This window comes from Ranitomeya imitator, chromosome 5 (genome assembly GCF_032444005.1).
Source record: "Ranitomeya imitator isolate aRanImi1 chromosome 5, aRanImi1.pri, whole genome shotgun sequence".
In the NCBI taxonomy this organism is placed as follows: domain Eukaryota; kingdom Metazoa; phylum Chordata; class Amphibia; order Anura; family Dendrobatidae; genus Ranitomeya; species Ranitomeya imitator.
Genome location: NC_091286.1, coordinates 585,205,337 through 585,227,897, shown reverse-complemented (window position 1 = coordinate 585,227,897; position 22,561 = coordinate 585,205,337). Strand labels below are relative to the sequence as shown.

General features: G+C 42.4%; 1 protein-coding gene across 1 annotated transcript in view; it reads left to right on the top strand.

The window, feature by feature from the left end:
- Positions 1–503: 503 nt before the first annotated feature.
- RAB6B (RAB6B, member RAS oncogene family) overlaps positions 504–22,561 on the top strand; it is a 115,772-nt gene continuing 93,714 nt past the window's right edge. Inside the window, exon 1 of the mRNA XM_069727922.1 lies at positions 504–835. Within this exon, the coding sequence (XP_069584023.1) occupies positions 766–835 (70 nt within the window). The 5' untranslated portion in view covers positions 504–765. The remainder of the gene's footprint in view (positions 836–22,561) is intronic.

Here is a 22,561-nt window from a genome sequence, read left to right as displayed (position 1 = left end):
AAGTGGTGGGTGAGGATAACTTGAGTTTATTATTTTTAACCTCAGTCTAAAGATAAATTTTTGGAAATCCCTTTTATCTGATATAAAACAAAATAAATATGCATGCCGCTTACAGTATCCACTTCCTTGGAAATGACACAGATACTGATAGCAGCAATAAATCCTGCAGATTTCTATAAAACTAAATTATTGCAATTGGCTGGGCAGATAATATATAAAAGGGTCACTTTAGTACGAAACTTAGAGCGATGCACTCAGAATTAAGCGAAAAGGGATTTCTATAGTAGAAAGAAAATAACATTGAAATGCAAAAATCCGGTCTTGGCGGCACTACAGGGATTGTGTCGGCTCCAACTGCATAACAGTGCAGGTATTTGTATGGCAGCATTCTTCAGCCTGTCTGTCATTCAGTCTCTGAATCGGCTTGTGCACTGACATCAGCAGAGCTGGGCCAGCAGTGAGTGAGGGGGGAGCAGGAGTACGCAGGCGTAGTGTCTATGGGTGGGGAGGGAGAGCAGCCTAGAGCATCCTGATTCACCTACTCTACTGCCTGCTCTGCCTCTCCCAGGGAAGACATTAACCTATTCCTGCCTTACTGCAGACACCACCCAGTTAACCCACATCTTTTCCTCCTCTCCAGCCTCCACTCAGCATCCCAGACTCCAGAGCAGACACACAGGACCAAGAGAAGAGAGAGCATCCTGCAGAAAAGGGATTTGGCTGCTCTTTTTCCTGGTCCTGTCTCCTGGTCCTTCCCCGAGCATCATGTCTGCAGGGGGAGATTTTGGAAACCCACTGAGGAAATTCAAGCTGGTCTTTCTAGGAGAACAGAGCGGTAAGTGCTGTCACTTTATCCCTTGCACCCTGCTGATTTTTGCATTTACAGGTAACACTATATTCTCTTTCCCTGCGACCTCCCATGGCATCCATAGACTGGTAGGCGAGATTTCTGCAGCCCTTAAATGTCTTTCTATCCGCACCACCTACCAACCTTTCTTCATCCCTGAAAATATGTCATCCTCATAAAAATACCCCCCCAAAACCATTTATAATCGGGGGAGTCACACAGGTGAGGTTTTAACCCCTTCCACATTGACGCAGAAGTGTCCACCCACCCCTTCATCGATTAGTAACTAGCATCCTGATAAAATTTCAATTGAAAAAATGATGAGTTTTTAGGGTTTATGACAAAATCTATCACCATTTCTTTGGTCAGCTTAAAGGATTATTAGGATAAGGCGATGTGTTTGTAGGAATCAGCTGCCATATCGAATTATGGACCAGTAGTCAGACCATTATTTCACATCATGTATTACTTATATTGGTTCCAGGCCTAATGTCCCTGTTAGAAGCTTCTCGTAAGACAGATCTCCACCATAAACTGATTTTCTCCAACACAAGGAGACATAAATGAAGAGTTAACGTTGTCTGATCTCCACGGCATTATTTTATTACCCAGCAGGTTGCAGGCTTCTTATGGTGTAATGTACATTTTTTTTTTTTCAGTCGGACACACCCTTAATGACTCCTGGGATATGTACAGGAGACACAGACGGCTTCTCTGTTATCTGAGGAGCAGGGGAGGATGTTAGTCAAAGGTGGTGGATATTTAGATATATAGAACGTATTAAAATCCTCAGTAAAGTCCGGTTGACCTTCCTATACATAAAGCAATGGATTACGGCATATTTATTGATTTCTATCACAAGCTGCTGCTTCAGGGTTTATCCATGTTTCACCATCTTATAAGGCTATACTCAACAAGAACTTGGAAAACTATCGCTTATAATTAGAGGTAATTTACAATCGTAATTATTGGGTCCACTTTCCTATGATTGTAGGACTATACAACAGTTTCAGAATATGATAATCCATTAGAATACCAACATTTCAGCCAAGCATTGCTTAACTTAAGCCAAAATGCCAAGTTGGTGACCTTCGTGTGGACCATACCATTGTCTCGGATCGATGTAAATCTGACCCAACAGTCTGTAAATGTATCCAGTTTGTTTTCATATTAAATGCAAAACTGTTATTCTAATTAAGTAGGAGATTGAAATATGGAGCTATGGAAAAATTTAATTGAAATAATTTTCAATTTTTTTTTTTTACAAAATTTTACACTAAGAACGGGACTGAATCCATGTGACCCTCAGATGACAAAAGTCCTCTGCACAAACCACCCTTGCATGATAAGTGAAATGCTGTATTACCTGCTCACCTCAAGGCCCCATATTAGGAGAAAGTCAGCTGAACTAACCAGTTTCAAAGTGACCGACCATCTGATGTACATGGGGCCTCCTTACCCTCCCCTGAAAGATGATGTTGTGGAGAGAAGCATTGGGCCATTGCAATTTCAATGGCTAATTCTTTTGCTTTCAGGGATGATAAGCCATGGCCAAAGGAGCCTGGTAATGGCTTTCTCCACTCTCCCTGTGGAAAAAACATGAACGCATGGCTTAGCCGACCATTCCTGTGCAGAGGGGGAGTCTGGAGAGTTAGCTGTAGTTCGGCTGATAGCTATCTCTTGCGTGTGGCCAGCTTTAGCCCATTGGGCCATACATATACACAGGCCTTACTGGTGCTGATGCTGGCCCTTGCAACAGACCCCCAAAAGATGTCATACTGTTAGAACAATCAGTTGTTATATTTCTGTTATTTTTCAGTTCCCCTGCAGTGCCACCACAGGAAATATCAAGTATTACATGGTTTAAGTCCTCCAGAGACAGAGACTTACTTTTGTAGCTGTTTTCTCAGCAAAGCTAATTGATCCCAACATTCAGGACTCAGAATTACCAAATTCGATATTTCATAATAAGTTTCCAAAACCAGACACCCCCTTTAAGTGTTATTATGAGAAGCCTGTATGTTTAGGGCATTTAATGTTTACCTTTAGGTAGTCACCAACAATAAAAAATATTCATAATCACCTTGAAAGGAGAATTTATATGAGCAGACCTATGACAGAAGGCGACATGGCTGTTTCATGAGCCTTTCACATTAAGAATATTGACATTTTCACATTCCACATAAAGCTGCAGGTCAGAGGTGACAGCTCTGGACTAATATTTAAGGACTTTTTGACCTCAGGACAATCTTTATTACTTAAGGCCTTTACAAGCAGCTCCGAAGAAAGGAGGTATAAAGGATTTTAGATACTGTGGTGAAGCTTATATATGTGGATAAATGTGTATATTTATTTATCATCCCTTTTTACCATATATAGGGCACTATATTCCACAATGCTGTGCACAAATGGTATTCATCCATCTCAAAGGCTTCTACAAATCTCATTTATCAAAGTCAGGCTCACCAATGCTGGCCTACTTAAAGGGGTTATCAGGTACTTTGCTTATTTTTGATATAGGGCTGAGATCTACAGGCAGATAGCTGGCAACTACTTTCCTGTTCTGCCCAGCGCCGATCCCTGCCTGGTTAAAGCAGTCACAGACCACTCCTGCCAGCGATTTTGCTGTTTAATTTGCCTCATGTCAACAAAGCAGCTCTCCCTGTGCCGCTCTGCTCTGTTGACAGGGCATTTCTGCTGACATCATGAGGATTGACAGTTGGCTCCCCGCAGTTAGGCAGCTGGGATCTGGCTGTCAATCAGCACGACATCGGCAAAGATGCCCCATCAACAGTACAAAGCAAAAAACAATAAGCTGTTCTGTCGATGTGACGTCACCAGAAACCACAGAATTTCTGACGGAAGTGGACTGTGACTCCTCTGACCCGGCAGAGATCAGCACTGGGCACAACAGGTAGTTAGCATCTACTGGCCTCTAAGATCATAGCCTTATAGCAAAAAATAAGCAAGGTCCTGGATAACCCCTTTAAAAGGGTTACTAATTGTAAGATCAAATGGTATAATTTCTTATAAAAGACCTGAATCTACCTGTTCATTTAATGAAAAATGATAAATCAGAACAGGTTCACATTGATCAAGTTGATTACAATGGGTCATTGCAGCTCGTCATGTTCTCTGTCGAGCAGCAAAGGATTGTGTAAATCAGACAAGCCTTTGGACAGGAAATTGGTGCGTCTATCAATGTCAAAATCTAACCCCGCAGAAATATCATATAATGATTAGATCCATTCTCCATGCTGGAACGTTGCCTGATTGAAACTCATGGTCTTAGCCACCAGAAGCAACAATACTTATGGGGCTATTATTTGTAAAAATGTAGAGGTCCAGTGATTAATCGTAGGCGGCAGTATTCTTTCAGAATTTTATTTTGCATTATGGCATCACAGAAGGCTTTGTAATGTTTGACTGTAATCTCACAGAATTTCAGATTGGTTGTTATGCGTATGATGAGATCATATAGTGTGCGTGCCTTCCTACGTGAAATCCTCTAGACATCTCTAATTAACTGACAGAGTGACTTTAATCGCTCAAAATGCTGCTGATAACGAGCACTAATAGCTGGTAATCACTGATAAGTGTCTGTAATAGCTGGTAATCAATGAAGGGTGGCACTAATAGCTGGTAATCACTAATAGGTGGTACTAATAGCCGGTGAACACTGATTTGTGGCAATATTAGCTAGTTATCAATGATAAGTCCCACTAGTCATGATTAAAAGGTGGCACTAATAAACGATAATCACTAATAGGTGGCACTAATAGCTGGTGATCACTGATAGGTGGCACTAATAGCTGGTGATTACTAATAGGTGGCACTAATAGCTTATAATCACTAACAGGTGGCACTAATAGCCGATATTCACTAATAAGTGGCACTAACAGCAGATAATCACTACTAGGTGGCACTAATAGCGGATAATCACTAATAGGTGGCACTGATAGCGGATAATCACTAATAGGTGCCACTAATAGCTGGTGATCACTAATAGGTGGCACTAATAGCAGATAATCACTAATAGGTGGCACTAATAGCTCGTGATCTCTGATAGGTGGCACTAATAGCTGATAATCATTAATAGGGGGCACTAACAGCAGATAATCACTAATAGGTGGCACTAATAGCCGATAATCACTAATAGGTGGCACTAATAGCTGGTGATCACTAATATGTGGCACTAATAGCTTATAATCACTAACAGGTGGCACTTATAGCTTATAATCACTAACAGGTGGCACTAATAGCCGATATTCACTAATAAGTGGCACTAACAGCAGATAATCACTAATAGGTGGCACTAACAGCGCATAATCACTAATAGGTGGCACTAACAGCGCATAATCACTAATAGGTGGCACTAATAGCGGATAATCACTAATAGGTGGCACTAATAGCTCGTGATCTCTTATAGGTTGGGCAGCACGGTGGCTCAGTGGTTAGCACAGCAGCCTTGCAGCGCTTGAGTCCTGGGTTCAAATCCCACCAAGGACAACATCTGCAAAGAGTTTGTATGTTCTCCCCGTGCTTGCGTGAGTTTCCTCCGGGTTCTTCGGGTTTCCTCCCACATTCCAAAGACATAATGATAGGGAACCTAGATTATGAGCCCCATCGGGGACAGTGATGATAACGTGCAAACTGTAAAGCGCTGCGGAATAGGTAAGCGCTATATAAAAATAAAGATTATTATTATTAAAGATAGTTTGCACAGGTAGTATGTAATGATAAGTGCCATTGGTAGCTGGTGATTAGTAGGTCATAATCACTTATACCTAGCACCAATAGTTGGTAATTACTGATAAATGGCACTAGTAGCTGGTGATCACTGATATGTGGCGCTACTTGCTGTTGATCCCTGATTGTTGCCATCGGTAGCTACTCTCTGCTTCTCCAGTACCCTGAAGACTGTAATCCCGTGAGAGCTGAGTCCTTTAGCTTCTCTACCAGTCTGTCAATCTGTTTACTTTACTCTACATATGCTATATGAATGTAATCCATCTTCATACTGTATGTACATAACCTTTTCATTGATGTGCTTTAAAAATAAATTAATAATAAAATGCTATTAGTAACTGCAACGGTGGTTCTAGTAGCTGGTAATCACTGATAAGTGGCACTAATAGTTGGTAATCATTGATATGTAGCACTTAGTGATGAGCGAGTGTACTCGTTGCTCGGATTTTTCCGAGTATGCTCGGGTGGTCTCGAAGTATTTGTGACTGCTCGGAAATTAAGTTTTCATCGCTTCAGCAGCATAATTTACAGCTACTAGACAGCTTGAATACATGTGGGGATTACCTAGCAACCAGGCAACCCCCACATGTAATTAGGCTTGGTAGTAGCTGTAAATCATTCAGCTGAGGCGATGAAAACTAAATCTCCGAACACTAACAAATACTCGGAGACCACCCGAGTGTGCTCGGGAAAACCCAAGCAACGAGTATACTCACTCATCACTACTAGCACTACTAATGGTGATCATTGATTGGTGGCACCGGTAGATAGTTATCATTGGTAAGTGCCATTAGGAGCTGGCAATGACTAAAAGGTGAAATTATGAGCTGGTAATCACTGACAGGTGGAGCTAGTAGTTGGTAATCACTGATAAGTGCCACTACTCCCTGGTGATTACTGATACGTGTTATTAGTATCTGGTAGTCACTGGTAAATACCTTACCTGGCTGGGGATACCTGATTAGCGGCATAGGTAGCTAGTATTTAATGTTATGTCCACTAATAGATGGTGATAAATAAAAGGTAGCACTTAAGGTACCTTCACACATAACGATTTCGTTAACGATATCGTTGCTTTTTGTGACATAGCAACGATATCATTAACGAAATCGTTATGCGTGACAGCGACCAACGATCAGGCCCCTGCTGGGAGATCATTGGTCGCTGGGAATGATCAGGACCTTTTTTTGGTCGCTGATCACCCGCTGTCATCACTGGATCGGCGTGTGTGACGCCGATCCAGCGATGTGTTCACTGGTAACCAGGGTAAATATCGGGTTACTAAGCGCAGGGCCGCGCATAGTAACCCGATATTTACCCTGGTTAACATTGTAAAAGCAAAAAAAAAAAAACACTACATACTTACATTCCGATGTCTGTCACGTCCCCCGGCATCAGCTTCCCGCACTGACTGTGTCAGCGCCGGCCAGCCGTAAAGCAGGGCACAGTGGTGACGTCACCGCTCTGCTTTACGGCCGGCGCTTACACAGTGCAGGGAAGCTGACACCGGGGGACGTGACAGACATCGGAATGTAAGTTTGTACTGTTTTTTTTTTACTTTTACAATGGTAACCAGGGTAAATGTCGGGTTACTAAGCGCGGCCCTGCACTTAGTAACCCGATGTTTACCCTGGTTACCCGGGGACTTCGGCATCGTTGAAAACAGTTTCAACGATGCCGAAGTCTTTCCCTGGATTGTTGGTCGCTGGAGAGAGCTGTCTGTGTGACAGCTCCCAAGCGACCACACAACGACTTACCAACGATCACGGCCAGGTCGTATTGCTGGTCGTGATCGTTGGTAAATCGTTTAGTGTAACGGTACCTTTATAGTTAATGGGACTAAGCTGGTATTAACTGATAGGTGCCATTAGTAACTGGTAACACTGGTGATATCACTAATAGGTGGTAAGGAGTTGGCAATCACTGATAGGTGGTGCTTGTAGTTGGTGATTACTGATAGGTTGCACTGGTAACTAGTAATAATTGATAAGTCTCACTAATAGCAGGTGGTGCTATTAGCTGGTAATCACTGATAATATAAGTGGTGATTGCTGGTAATCAATCATAGGTGGCACGGGTAGCATGTAATGATTAGTGCCACTAGTAGCTGGTGATGACTAAAAGGTGGCATTAGCAGCTGGTAATCACTGATAGGTGGAAATAGTCGCTAGCAATTATTGATAGATGGCACTTATAGCTAATAATCACTGTTTGACTTTCAACACTGTGCCACATAAACACCTAATGGATAAATTAATATCCAACATATTAGAAACTAAGGTTTGTAACTGGATAGAGCCAAAGACCGCACCCGGAGAGTTGTGGTCAATGACAGCTACTCTGATGGTTTCCGGTTATAAGCGGTGCAACCCAAGGTTCAGTTCCAGGCCCTCTATTATTCAACTTATTTATTAATTATATAGTACACAGGATTAATGGAGTCCTTTTTGTTATTTTTGCAAATCACACCAGACTGTGTAGTAAAGTTCAGTCTATGGAAGATGTTCATAAGTTGCAGGCTGACTGAAGAAACTAAGTGTTTGGGAATTTACTTGGCATATGAGGTTCAATGTGGAGAAACGTCAAGTCATTTACATGGGCTCTAATAATTTGTCATGTATTAACCCCTTTCCGAAGCCCATGTCGGACTCCCTCCCTTTGATGTGGTGCTGAGCCCACATCTTTCCAGGCACATGTCAGCTGTTTTGAATAGCTGACTTGCGCCACTAACTGCCACGGATGGAATCGCGATCCAGCCATAACTGTTAAATGCCGCTGTGAATTTCTGAGAGCTGCATTTAACTCACGCTTACCGTAAGTGCGTTGGAAATCCCGCCCACCGGTGACCCCATCACAAGATCGCAGGTCACCCATGGGTCAGCATGACAACCAGAGGTCTCCAGCAGACCTCTATGGTTGTCAATTCCGGATTGCTATGAGCGCCACCTGGCACTCATAGTAACTGAGCATTTCTGCTACACACAGGCGATCTGATCATCGCCTGTATGTAGCAGAGACGATCAAACAACTGCAGCTTCTAGTCTCCCATGGAGACTATTGAAGCATGCAAAAAGTAAAAAAAAAACATTTTTAAAAATATTTAAAAAAAATAAATAAAAGTTCAAATCATCCCCTTTTCAAAATAAAAAAATACAAAAAAAAATCAAATATACACATTTTTGGTATTGCCGCATTGAGAATTGCCTGATCTATCAATCTAAAAAAAATTAACCCAATCGCTAAATGGCTTAACGAGATAAAATTCACCAGAATTACATTTTTTTGGTCGCTGCTTCATTGCAATAACATGCAATAACAGGCGATCAAAAGATCGTATGTACACCAAAATTGTATCAATAAAAATGTCAGCTCAGTGCGCAAAAAAAAATCCTTCACCCAGCCCCAGATCCCAAAAAATGGAGACGCTACGGGTATCGGAAAATGGTGCCATTTCTTTTTTGTTAACAAATTTTGGAATTTTTTTTCACCACATAAATAAAAAAGAACTTAGCTATGTTTGGTGTCTATGAACTCGTAATGACCTTTAGAATCATAATGGCTGGTCAGTTGTAGCATTTAATGAACATGGTAAAAAAAAAACCTGGAATTGCTCTTTTTTCACAATTTCACCGCACTTGGAAATTTTTTCCCATTTTCCAGTACCCGATATGTTAAAACCAATGGTGTAATTCAAAAGTACAACATGTCCTGCAAAAAACAATCCCTCATATGGCCACATTGACGGAAAAATAAAAAAGTTATAGCTCTGGGAAGGAGGGGAGCAAAAGATGAAAACACAAAAACAAAAATACCTCCGGTCATGAAGGGGTTAAAAATGGTTTAAACTCGTGGGACAGAGACATTTTTCTGGCACTTTATCAAGCGCTAGTGCGACCTCATCTTGAATATGCAGTCCAGTTCTGGGCACCAGTTCATGAAAAGGATGCCCTGGAATGAGAAAAGGTACAAAGAAAAGCCACAAAACTGATGCGGGGCATGGAAGATCTTAGTTATGAAGAAAGATTAAAATAATTAAATGTATTTGGTCATGGGAAGAAACATCTAAGAGGGGACATGATTATCTTGTACAAGTGCATAAATGGCTGATTCAAAAAACATGGTTAAAATCTGTGTCATGTAAACCCCCCACCTAAAGAATAAGACGGCCCTCCATCCATTTGGAGAAAGAAAGGTTCAACCTCCAGAGGAGAAATATTATTTGTGGACCAGTCAATTCAGGAACTGGTCAAAATAGTAACTGTTGATATTTTTTAAAAAGGGTTTAGATGTTTTTTTTTTTTTAAAGAAAAGAACACAGTAAATTAGATAATAATTAAATTAGTAGATGTGTTAAGTTCTTTTCTGAATGCTTAGTCCAGTGGATCGACAGTTGGGATCAGGAGGGAAAGATTAGCTCTTCTGGGGCAGATTGGATCATGCATTGAGGGTGTATATAATCCTTTTACTTTTTGCAATCCCTTAGTTGAACATGATGGCTATTTATCTTTTTTCAATCGTAACTATGGTAGGTGTGCTAGTAGATGGTAATCTCTGATAGTTTGCATTGGTACCTAGTGTTTTCCAGCTTATTTACATTAGGTATTACTAACGGGTGGCACTAATAGCGGGTAACTGGTGGCACTGGTAGCTGGCAATCACGGACTGGTGGCACTAGAAACTAGTAAGCGCTGATAGGGGGCACCAATAAAAGGTAGTCACTGATATGTATCACTAATAGCTGATAATAACGGATAAGTCTCATTCATAGTTGGTAATCATTGATAGGTGTCATTACTCACTGGTGGTGATGACTGATTGGTGGCACCGTTGGCTAATTGTCAATAGTAAATTCCATTAGTAGCTAGAAAATACTAAAGGTGATATTACGGATAGATGTCTCACTGGTGGCACCACTAGATAGCTATCAACGGTTAGTGCCATTAGGAGCTAGTAATGATTGAAAAGAAGAACTAGTAGCTGATAATCACTAATAGGTGGCACTAATAGCTGTTAATAATAGACAGATGGCACTACTCGCTGGTCATCACTCATAGATGGATCTAGCAGTTTTTAATCACTGATAGGAGTCACTATTAGCTGGCAATTACTCAAAGAGAGCATTAGGAGCTGGTAATCAGTGGTAACTGTCACTAATGACTCATAATCACTGATTTATGATATCAGTTGCTGGTAATAACTGTATGGTGGTACTACTCCATGTTTATTCATTGGTAGCATCAGTAGATGGTTATCTTATCCATGGCATGCGCCATTAGTATCTGGCAATGACTAAACAGTGGGGAATTAGTAGCTGGCAATCATTGATAATCCCCACTAGTAGCTGGTTATGACTAATATGAGACATCGGTAGCTTGTAATCAGTGATAGGTGGCACTGGTAGCTAGTAATGACTGAAAGGTGCTATTAGGAGCTGTTAATCACTGATAGGTGGCACTGCTACCGGTGATCACTGTTAGATGGCTTTAGTAGCTTGTAATCACTGACAGGTTAATAGTTGGTTATGTAAAAGCTATTTTCAGGAAGGCTGGACTTACCAAAAAAGAAAAAGGAATCAAAATTGCTGGACGAATCATCAACAATCTTAAATATGCAGACGATACAACATTGATAGCAACAAGCGTAGATGGAATGAAGGGCTTATGGAGTGTCAAGATGAAAAGCTTGAACATGGAACTGCTACTCAATACAAAGAAGAAGAAGATATTGACTACTTCCAGGTATGACCAGGACACGTTTGAGATGGACAGCGACGAACTGGAAGTTGTAAAGAACTTCAACCTACTTGGATCGATGATTTCTCAAGATGTAGCGACTACACCAGAAGTCAATAGCAGAATAGCTATGGGCAAATCAACAAATAGGTCACTGGACAAGGTCTTCATATCGAGGTACACTTCACTGGCGACGAAGACACAGCTCGTACATAGTTTTGACTTTTTTGTAACAACAAGGCAAAGAAGACCAGCAACCCAATAACTTGATACTATCAAGATAATGCATGAGAAGACCATAGTGGACCGATCCTCCTACAAAGCGTTCATCCATTAAGCCGCCAAGGCTCGACATCGAGCCGAAGGCCTTTAAATAATAATAATAATTACTGATAGGTGGTACTAGTAGCTGGTAATCCCTGATATTGGCACCAATATTTGGCAAGAATAATCACTGATATATTGCAGTGGCATTCACTGATAGCTGGCACTTATAGCTGGTGGGCATTGGTACATTACACTAGGAGCTGGTGATCAATGATAGATGCCAATAGTAGCTGGTCATCACTGATAGTTACACTATTTTCCTAAATATCTCTTGTATCTTTTAATTACTGGTAATGAAGATTTCCATTAGCCCTTCCGTAAGGCTGCTGTGAAATTAAACTCCTTATAGCTGCCATCAGGAATACAAGTGCTGGACTGACAGCAGCAAGAAGCTATTACAGTGACTAGTAGTCCATTATTGTGACAGTCTGTAAATGGTCGGTCCCTATAACATAGGTATCATGCACATGGTGACTGGATCAGCTTTCAGCGCTTACTAAGCAGATGCAAGGAAATTTTAGTTTTTTCTTTTCCAGACCTATTTTTGGGATCTCTTCATGTTGTAAATATTTCTAATTATTTAGACGCGTTTTTTTTAATCACATATCAGATATAGAATATCTATAATATAACGCTGTGAGCGTCACTCTGTCGGAAGCCTTTATAGACTGCGCAGGCGCAAGCGCCGGCGCAGTCTGGGCCTCACAGAGTGACGCTCCCGGGAGATCGCGGTATGCGTTAACACTGAACGTACACCGCGATCTCCAACAGAGAAGCAGGGACCGCCAGGAGGGTGAGTATCGGCTATATTCACCTGTCCCGTTCCACCGCTGCGCGCCGCCATCTTCCCGGGTCCTCGGCCTGTGACCTTCAGTTCAGAGGGCGCGATGACGCGCTTAATGCGCGCCGGCGCCGCCCTCTGACTGAACAGTCACAACCAGAGGACCGGGAAGATGGCGGCGCGCAGCGGTGGAACGGAGGACAGGTGAATATAGTAAGTGCTGGGGGGCCTGAGCTGGCGGCGATACCGGCACTTGACCCCCACAGCGCGCCGGTGTCCCTGCCTGAGCACTCGGCGCCAAGCGGGTCAGAGGCAGCGGGGCCGAGCGGGTCAGAGGCAGTGGGGCCGAGCGGGTCAGAGCAGAGTGTGGCAGATGTAGCAGGCAGGGTGTGGCAGATGTAGCAGAGCAGAGTGTGGCAAACGTAGCAGAGCAGAGTGTGGCAGATGTAGCAGAGCAGAATGTGGCAGATGTAGCAGAGCTGAGTGTGGCAGATGTAGCAGAGCTGAGTGTGGCAGAAGTAGTAGAGCAGAGTGTGGCAGAAGTAGTAGAGCAGAGTGTGGCAGATGTAGCAGAGCTGAGTGTGGCAGGATGGGAGCAGCCCATGTCAGAATGGGGGCGCAGGATGGAGCAGCGCATGACAGGATGGGGACGCAGGATGGAGCAGCACATGACAGGATGGGGACGCAGGATGGGAGCAGCACATGACAGGATGGGGATGCAGGATGGGAGCAGCGCATGACAGGATGGGAACGCAGGATGGGTGCAGCACATGACAGGATGGGGACGCAGGATGGGTGCAGCACATGACAGGATGGGGACGCAGGATGGGAGCAGCCTATGACAGGATGGGGGCGCAGGATGGAGCAGCACATAACAGGATGGGGACGCAGGATGGGAGCAGCGCATGACAGGATGGGGACGCAGGATGGGAGCAGCACATGACAGGATGGGGACGCAGGATGGGAGCAGCGCATGACAGGATGGGGACGCAAGATGGGAGCAGTGCATGACAGGATGGGGACGCAGGATGGGAGCAGCACATGACAGGATGGGGACGCAGGATAGGAGCAGCACATGACAGGATGGGGACGCAGGTTGGAGCAGCACATGACAGGATGGGGGCGCAGGATGGAGCTGCACATACCAGGATGGAGACCATATACCAATATAAATGCTCGCCACCCGGGCGTAGAACGGGTTCAATAGCTAGTATTTAATATCAAAGTCAGCTTTTCATAGAAAATTTTAGCAAACCTGAATGAACTGCTCCTTTACAAGTATCATCTGCCAGGTGCAATCCTTCCTCTTGTTTCTCCGATATCTATTCTTTAATTAATGTAAATGTACTAAGGAGAGTAACGTCCGATATTCAGTGCCTAACCTTAACCAGTTTCAGACCAGAGCATTTACCCCCATTTCTGACCAGATCATTTACCCCCATTTCTGACCATTCGCACATTATTTTTTAGTTTTGTCGTACATGCGGTTTAAAATGCAAGGAGCCGCAGATGCAGACAGGCAAGGAGCCGAAGGTGCAGACAGACAAGGAGCTGCAGGTGCAGACAGGCAAGAAGCCACAGGTGCGGACTGGCAAGTTACAAACAGGTTCAGGAAAAAGTCCTGAACCAGACAGGCCCAGGGGAAGTAGGTCCAGACAAGATCAGATACAAGGTACAGGCTCAGAGTTTAGAGCCAGAAACAGGACAGAACCTGGCAACTAGTAGATGCACCAACACTAAGTAGAATGTTTTTCAGGCACCTCCCAACAGGTGGAGATGCCTTAAGTACTAAGTGCTTCCCAGCAATTGGCTGAGGACACATTAGCAGGGTGCAAACTGTCTCTTTAAAAAACAGTGCACATGCGCCCTAAGCATGCTGCCAGGATGTAGCAGAGCTGATTCGATTATGGCAGTTTCTAGTCTTCCATGCAGACTATTGAAGCATGTTAAAAGTTAAAAAAATATATTTTTAAAAATATTTAAAAAAAATATAAAAGTTCAAATCACCCTCCTTTTGCCCTATTCAAAATAAAATAAAATAAAAATAAAAAATACACATATTTGGTATCGCCGCGTTCAGAATCGCCTGATCTATCAAAATAAAAAAAGAATTAACCCGATCGCTAAACAGCGTAATGAGAAAAAAGTCAAAACACCAGAATTACGTTTTTTGGTCGCTGCAACATTGCATTAAAATGCAATAATGTGCGTTCCAAAGATCGTATCTGCACAAAAATGGTATCATTAAAAATGTCAGCTCGGTACACAAAAAGTAAGCCCTCACCCAACCCGAGATCATGAAAAATAGAGAAGCTGCGGGTTTGGTAATGGCGCAATTTTTTTTTATTTAAAAAAACTTTGGAATTTTTTTTCACCAATTTAATAAAAAAGAACCTAGACATGTTTATTATCCATGAACTTGTAATTACCTGGAGAATCATAATGGCAGGTCAGTTTTACCATTTAGTGAATGTGGTAAAACAAAACAAAAACAATTATCCGATTGCACTTTTTTTGCAATTTCACCTCACTTGGAATTTTTTCCCCCGTTTTCCAGTACACGATATGTTAAAACCAATGGTGTTGTTCAAACGTACAGCTCATCGCACAAAAAATAAGCCATCACATGGCCATTTTGACCAAAAAATAAAAAAGTTATGGCTCAGGGAAGAAGGGGAGCAAAAAATGAAAATGCAAAACCAAAAATACCTCTGGTCGTTAAGGGGTTAAGGCTACATTCTGATGAAGTGTTTTCAATCTATGTGCAAATAGCTATGACATGGGTTAATGTAAGTGAATGCACTAGTTCAGATGATCATATTTCGACATGGATCAAGTGTTGGTGTAAAAAAGAAAAGCACAGCACATACTAGTCTCCTTCATTTTTCGGACGATTAGAAGTTTGTGGGTGTGTAAAGAAAAGAAGGCCATACTAATACCATCCTTGTGACATTTTTAATTAATTCATTTCAAAGTTTACATTGGTGTGAATACTTTTCTGCCCAATGATGACAAAAGCATTCTATGAGTGATACCTTTATTGGCCAACCAGAAAATAATGTTTGCAAGCTTTCAGAGCACAGTGGCTCCTTCTTCAGGCTAGAATACAATGCCTGAAGAAGGAGCCACTGTGCTCTGAAAGCTTGCAAACATATCATTTTCTGGTTAGCCAATAAAGGTATCACTCCTAGAATACTTTTGTCATCATTGGGCAGAAAAGTATTCACATCAATTTTTCTGGCTAACATGGTACCACAATACAATTTGTTATTGTACATCAAAGATTACATTGGAAACTGAATTAAGCATTTTATTTGTTTTTAGTTATGGAAGTAAAAACGGGATACCAAACAGTTGTGATAAACAGACATACAGAAAGAACGTCATAGGGATCAGAATTGTTTGTTTTTCTGGATGAAGAAAGAATTATTTTTTTCTGCTGATCTGAACCCAGCTTAAAGAATAAAGGCACACTGAGTTGCAACTTTCCCTTTTTTCACTTAAATGCATGTCTATTTTGCTAAAAAAAAATCATTTTTTCCAATAGGGTTTAAAGAAGATCAGTAAAAAATAATTTCCCTATAGCCTTCTAATTATGTATGCAATGTAGTACAAGTGTATTAAAATACACTGAACAAAAATATAAACACCACACTTGTTTTTGCTGCCATTTTTCATGATCTGAACTCAAAGATCTAAGACTTTTTCTACGTGCTCAAAAGGCCTTTTTCTCTCAAATATTGTTCACAAATTGGTCTAGATCTGTGTTAATGAGCTCTTCATCTTTGCCAAGATAATACATCCATTTTACAGGTGTGGCATATCAGGATGCTAATTAGACAGCATGATTATTGCACAGGTGTGGCATATCCAGATGCTGATTAGACAGCATGATTATTGCACAGGTGTGGCATATCCAGATGCTGATTAGACAGCATGATTATTGCACAGGCAATATTTGACAGAAAAAGGCCTTTAGTGTACATAGAAAAAGTCTTAGATCTTTGAGTTCAGCTCATGAAAAATAAAATAAAAAAAAAGTGTTTATATTTATGTTCAGTATACTTATCACCGTCTTCTCTGGTCTCCAGGTGCTGCTCTTCAGGCCCATGTTACCTGAAAACAGACTAACCCGCTCACACTGGCGTTTATGTGTGGAGTGGAAGTCATTTTCTTAATTAAAGTCTACAGAGCCTTGTATTCGTCCATTGGAAATGTAGTATGAGCTGGCAAAGCTGTATGTAGTATGAGCCGTCATGTGGGCCAGCCGAAGCCCAAAGCAGTGCTGGAAACAGGGCAAAATGACAATCAAAGTATTTTAATAAAATTTCAGTACATCACATACATAATTGGGAAGGTTTAAGATTTTTTTTATTTTACTGAGAATTTTCTTAATAACATTTTTAAGCCATTCATCTGCAGCTTATACGTATTACAGCACATAGTTGGCTTCAGAATGAGTTACCACCAAATACATCAGTAAGCTTGTTTTGTAACTCTTGTCTCTCTTTTCCTGAATTACTCTAAGGCAGGTGATCATTGTACAATAAAGAAATGTGTTTCTTACCACTCTAATCCGAAATCAAGACTCCTGTCCATTCAGTTACCTGATCACTGAGACCATTAGTTGGTTGCAGAGTCAGGAGACTGATAGATAGAACATCACTACTTGCTGTGGGATGATGTCTCATTTATTAAGATGGACTCTTCATACTACCAGGCATTACTACTAGTGATTAGCGACTATATGCAGCGCTCCAGAGTCCTGGTCGTTGCAGTAATGTTATTCTTCCACCAGGGGGAGTGATGTTACGTCTGAAGGCAATGAAGGAGATCTTCTGTTCAGGTATCACAACCACATATACACACTTCACACTCCAGTCCGCCAGGGGGAGCTAAGCTTCTATCTACTGGTGGGTTGGTTAGGAAGTTAGTCAGTCAGTCCCGGCTAGCTCCAGACTGCAGCCTGCGGATGGCGAGGGTACACAGAGCTGCACCTGCATCCCATGCGGCAGCATCCCAAGAAGGAGACATTGAAAGGAATTAGCATACAGGAGAAGAATATCAGAGGGAGACCAGCTAGAAGCTGGCTGCCTCCTTCTGAAGCGCAGTACCGATAGCCAGAACACCGAGGGAATAAGGATCTCTATGCATTACTTCAGAGACTGGCAGGACAGTCGATTCCACGTTGGCTGCCCGACCATCTACCCAGGAGGCAGGGTGGCAACTTGTGGAGGCCGGGGCGTCTCTAGGGTCCCTATAAAAAGCCTCAGGCCACCAGTCATATGGGTTTGTCCTATCCGTCAGGGGGACAGAGAGAAAGAGACTTAACATCTACATTAGTTGTGAGGACCTCACCGAGTTGCTCAGCAGGGAGGAATTACAACACTCAGGCGCTAGAGGAAGGCTACTGATTTCCACCTGGATAAGGGGACTCTGGAATTGCCTTCAGACCGGCCGGATTCTGCCTACCCTGTGTTCCCTACCCTGGACTGTAGATGTTGAAGCCTTCAGTAAAGGTAAAGAGACTGCAACCTTGTGTCCTCGTTATTCACTGCACCTTACATCATCCACCATCCATCATCCACACTCTGGAAAGCCCTGGGGACACACTTCACCTGTGGGAAGGTATACCATCTAGCTGCCATAACATCACCCCAGTGGACCCCTAAGCAGCGTCGGTCACCCTGACCGAATACCACAGGTGGCGTCATTAACACTATTCTATAAACTTTTGTCCTTTTATTGGACGCCCCTCAAAGGGCCACGGACCGGGTCAAGCCACCGTGACATCCCCACTGAGAACAGAAGAAGGGCCCGGCTCCGAGTACCCCATTGCCCTAACGTGGGGGTGCTCCATATACTCCTTGCTCAGGTTTTCCCGAGCATGCTCGGGTGGTCTCCGAGTATTTGTTAGTGCTCGGAGATTTAGTTTTCGTCATCTCAGCAGCACGATTTACAGCTGCTAGACAGCTTGAATACATGTGGGGATTCCCCAGCAACCATGCAACTCCCAAATGTACTCAGGCTGGCTAGCAGCTGTAAACCATGCAGCTGTGTCAACAAAAACGAAATCTCAGAGAACTTACAAATACTTGGAGACCACGGCGCGTGCTCGGAAAAACCAGAGCAACAAGTATACTCGCTCATCACTAACTACTACCACGGTTTCCACTAGCAAAATTATTTAAATTTTTTTCCAGAGGTATTGGTGTCGCTGCATTGTGGTAGAGGTTGTCTTTGATGAGAAAACCCCTTTAATGTGGTTTCATAATGTATTTAATCATTATTGGGGATGAATGTTCAAGCAGCCAAATATCATACAGTCATACTGTTATTTTAACACCTCCTCTCAGCCACTTGTAAATTCTATGGAAACAAGGCTGTTTGTAAAGGAGCAGTTCTGAAATTTATTCCGTTATTATCAAGACCTGATGTGCTAATTTATCAAATATTCTGGAATATTGGATTTCTATAGACAAGTATACAAAATGTACGCACACAAAAATTGAACCTTCAAGAACACGTTACATAAAACAGTGCTAACCTAAAATATGCCATAGGTTCTCCGTTCTTCTGTTGATCAGGTTGGCGTAAATGTAAGGTGCTAGCAGGAACGCAGGATGAAGTGATGTGCAGGAGGTAGAGGAAGAGTTAACAGATTTTATACAGGGATATGTCTCAACAATAAATACTCGCAGGGAGTAAGGGGGTGTAAACATACAGGCCCACAATGTGGATATAGCAATAAGGTAACGACAACGAGCGGAATAACAGATTAGCTTATCAGTCCCTGGTTCCTGGATGATGGTGGCTGGAAAATCCCACGATGGCGCCGTAGGTGGTACGTGACGTCTCTGAGTCGGTCCTGCAGAAGGGTGAAGCACTGTCTCTGTACGGCGGCGAAGTATCCTGATCTTGTTACACATGGTCTTGTGATCCTGGAGCGAGGTGCAGAACCAGGAAAGGTCTGCTGCACAGCTGAAGAAGTACAAAGTCCCAGAGTGAAGGCTGCTGTCTCAAAGCTGTGAACCGTGTGTGACGCCGGATCAGAATTGCAAAAAGAGTCAGAAGGGGTACGATGTTCTGACCGGTTAGTGCTGTCAGGGTCAGGGGTTAACGGGTAATTTGTCTCTGGAAATGCAGAGTCTGTATGCGCGGGGAATGAAACGCTGCAAAGCGGGCCTGTCAGTTTGGCATCGGTCTGCGGAGAGGGAGTCAACCTTCTCCTGTTGCACACACTGGGTCCCCACCAAAAGTCTTGCTTCCGCGCGTGCAGTCCCCTTTATATCACACCTGCCCCCTACAGTAAGGTGCAAAGGTCTATCCCCGTCAGAAAGTGCTTCCCCCGCCAACAATGGTGACAGTCCCGGACACGCAAGAGAGACTACTTTTCTGGTCCATCTTCCTTCATAAGCATTAAATGAAAATTCTGAAAATGTATTTGGGATCTGCCAATAATCTAAAATCTATGGGGACATAAAGATTAGAGAAATGAAACTGCTGGGAAATCCCAACAAAATCTACGTCCTTAATTCATTAGCTGTGGTTAACCAAATGTATATGTAAAGACGCTGTTCAATGCACAACCCCATGCTCTTTTAATACATCATCATGTGACTTAGTTGAAAATTGACCCTCCAGCTGTTTTTTACACCACTTACTTCTCCAGCCTTTTGATCACCATGTCCCAACTTTTTTGAGATGTGTTGATGTCAGCAATCTTTAGATATATTTATTATTTATTTTAGTTGCTTATATAGCGACATCATATTCTGCAGCGCTTTACAGACATTGGGGCTCACAATCTAGATTCCCTATCACTATGTCTTTAGAGTGTGGGAGGAAACTGGAGGACCCGGAGGAAACCCACGCAAACACGGGGAGAACAAACTCCTTCCAGATGTTGCGCTTGGTGGGATTTGAAACCAGGGCCTCAGCGTTCCAAAGCAACAATGCTAACCACTGAGCCATTGCGCTAACCACTGAGTCCTTGTGCTTACATGAGTTAATTGTTTTCAAATGAGATGGAAAAATGTGTAACTTTCACCTTCTAATCTGTTTTCTGTATAAAAAAATGTGGCTATAAGAAAATTTCAAATCATTAAATTCTTTTTTCCTTACATTTTACAAAGCGTCTGAACTTTTGGGGAATTTGGGTTGTAGAAAAATTTTTTACTTTTTCATATACAGTTAGGTCCATTTATATTTGGACAGAGACAACATTTTTCTAATTTTGGTTATGGACATTACCACAATGAATTTTAAACAAAACTATTCAGATGCAGTTGAAGTTCAGACTTTCAGCTTTCATTTGAGGGTATCCACATTAAAATTGGATGAAGGGTTTAGGAGTTTCAGCTCCTTAACATGTGCCACCCTGTTTTAAAGGGACCAAAAGTAATTGGACAATTGATTCCAAGGCTATTTCATGGACAGGTGTGGGCAATCCCTTCGCTATGTTATTCTCAATTAAGCAGATAAAAGGCCTGGAGTTGATTTGAGGTGTGGTGCTTGCATTTGGAAGGTTTTGCTATGAAGTAAACATGCGGTCAAAGGAGCTCTCCATGCAGGTGAAACAAGCCATCCTTACGCTGCGAAAACAGAAAAAACCCTTCCGAGAAATTGCTACAATATTAGGAGTGGCAAAATCTACAGTTTGGTACATCCTGAGAAAGAAAGAAAGCACTGGTGAACTCATCAATGCAAAAAGACCTGGGCGCCCACGGAAGACAACACTGGTGGATGATCGCAGAATAATCTCCATGGTGAACAGAAACCCCTTCACAACAGCCAACCAAGTGAACAACACTCTCCAGGAGGTCGGCGTATCAATATCCAAATCTACCATAAAGAGAAGACTGCATGAAAGTAAATACAGAGGGTTCACTGCACGGTGCAGCCACTCATAAGCATCAAGAATAAAAAGGCTAGACTGGACTTCGCTAAAAAGCATCTAAAACAGCCAGCACAGTTCTGGAAGAACATTCTTTGGACAGATGAAACCAAGATCAACTTCTACCAGAATGATTGAAAGAGAAAAGTATGGTGAAGGCGTGGTACAGCTCATGATCCAAAGCATACCACATCATCTGTAAAACCCGGCGGTGGCAGTGTGATGGCTTGGGCATGCATGGCTGCCAGTGGCACTGGGTCACTAGTGTTTATTGATGATGTGACACAGGACAGAAGCAGCCGAATTAATTCTGAGGTATTCAGAGCCATACTGTGTGCTCAGATCCAGCCAAATGCAGCCAAACTGATTGGTCGTCGTTTCATACTACAGATGGACAATGACCCAAAACACAAAGCCAAAGCAACCCAGGAGTTTATTAAAGCAAAGAAGTGGTATATTTTTGAATGGCCAAGTCAGTCACCAGATCTCAACCCAATTGAGCATGCATTTCACTTGTTAAAGACTAAACTTCAGACAGAAAGGCCCACAAACAAACAGCAACTGAAAACCACCACAGTGAAGGCCTAGCAGAGCATCAAAAAGGAGGAAACACAGCGTCTGGTGATGTCCATGAGTTCAAGACTTCAGGCAGTCATTGCCAACAAAGGGTTTTCAACCAAGTACTAAAAATGAACATTTTATTTAAAAATTATTGAATCTGTCCTTGTTTTTTACACCACTTACTTCTCCAGCCTTTTGATCACCATGTCCCAACTTTTTTGAGATGTGTTGATGTCAGCAATCTTTAGATATATTTATTATTTATTTTAGTTGCTTATATAGCGACATCATATTCTGCAGCGCTTTACAGACATTGGGGCTCACAATCTAGATTCCCTATCACTATGTCTTTAGAGTGTGGGAGGAAACTGGAGGACCCGGAGGAAACCCACGCAAACACGGGGAGAACAAACTCCTTCCAGATGTTGCGCTTGGTGGGATTTGAAACCAGGGCCTCAGCGTTCCAAAGCAACAATGCTAACCACTGAGCCATTGCGCTAACCACTGAGTCCTTGTGCTTACATGAGTTAATTGTTTTCAAATGAGATGGAAAAATGTGTAACTTTCACCTTCTAATCTGTTTTCTGTATAAAAAAATGTGGCTATAAGAAAATTTCAAATCATTAAATTCTTTTTTCCTTACATTTTACAAAGCGTCTGAACTTTTG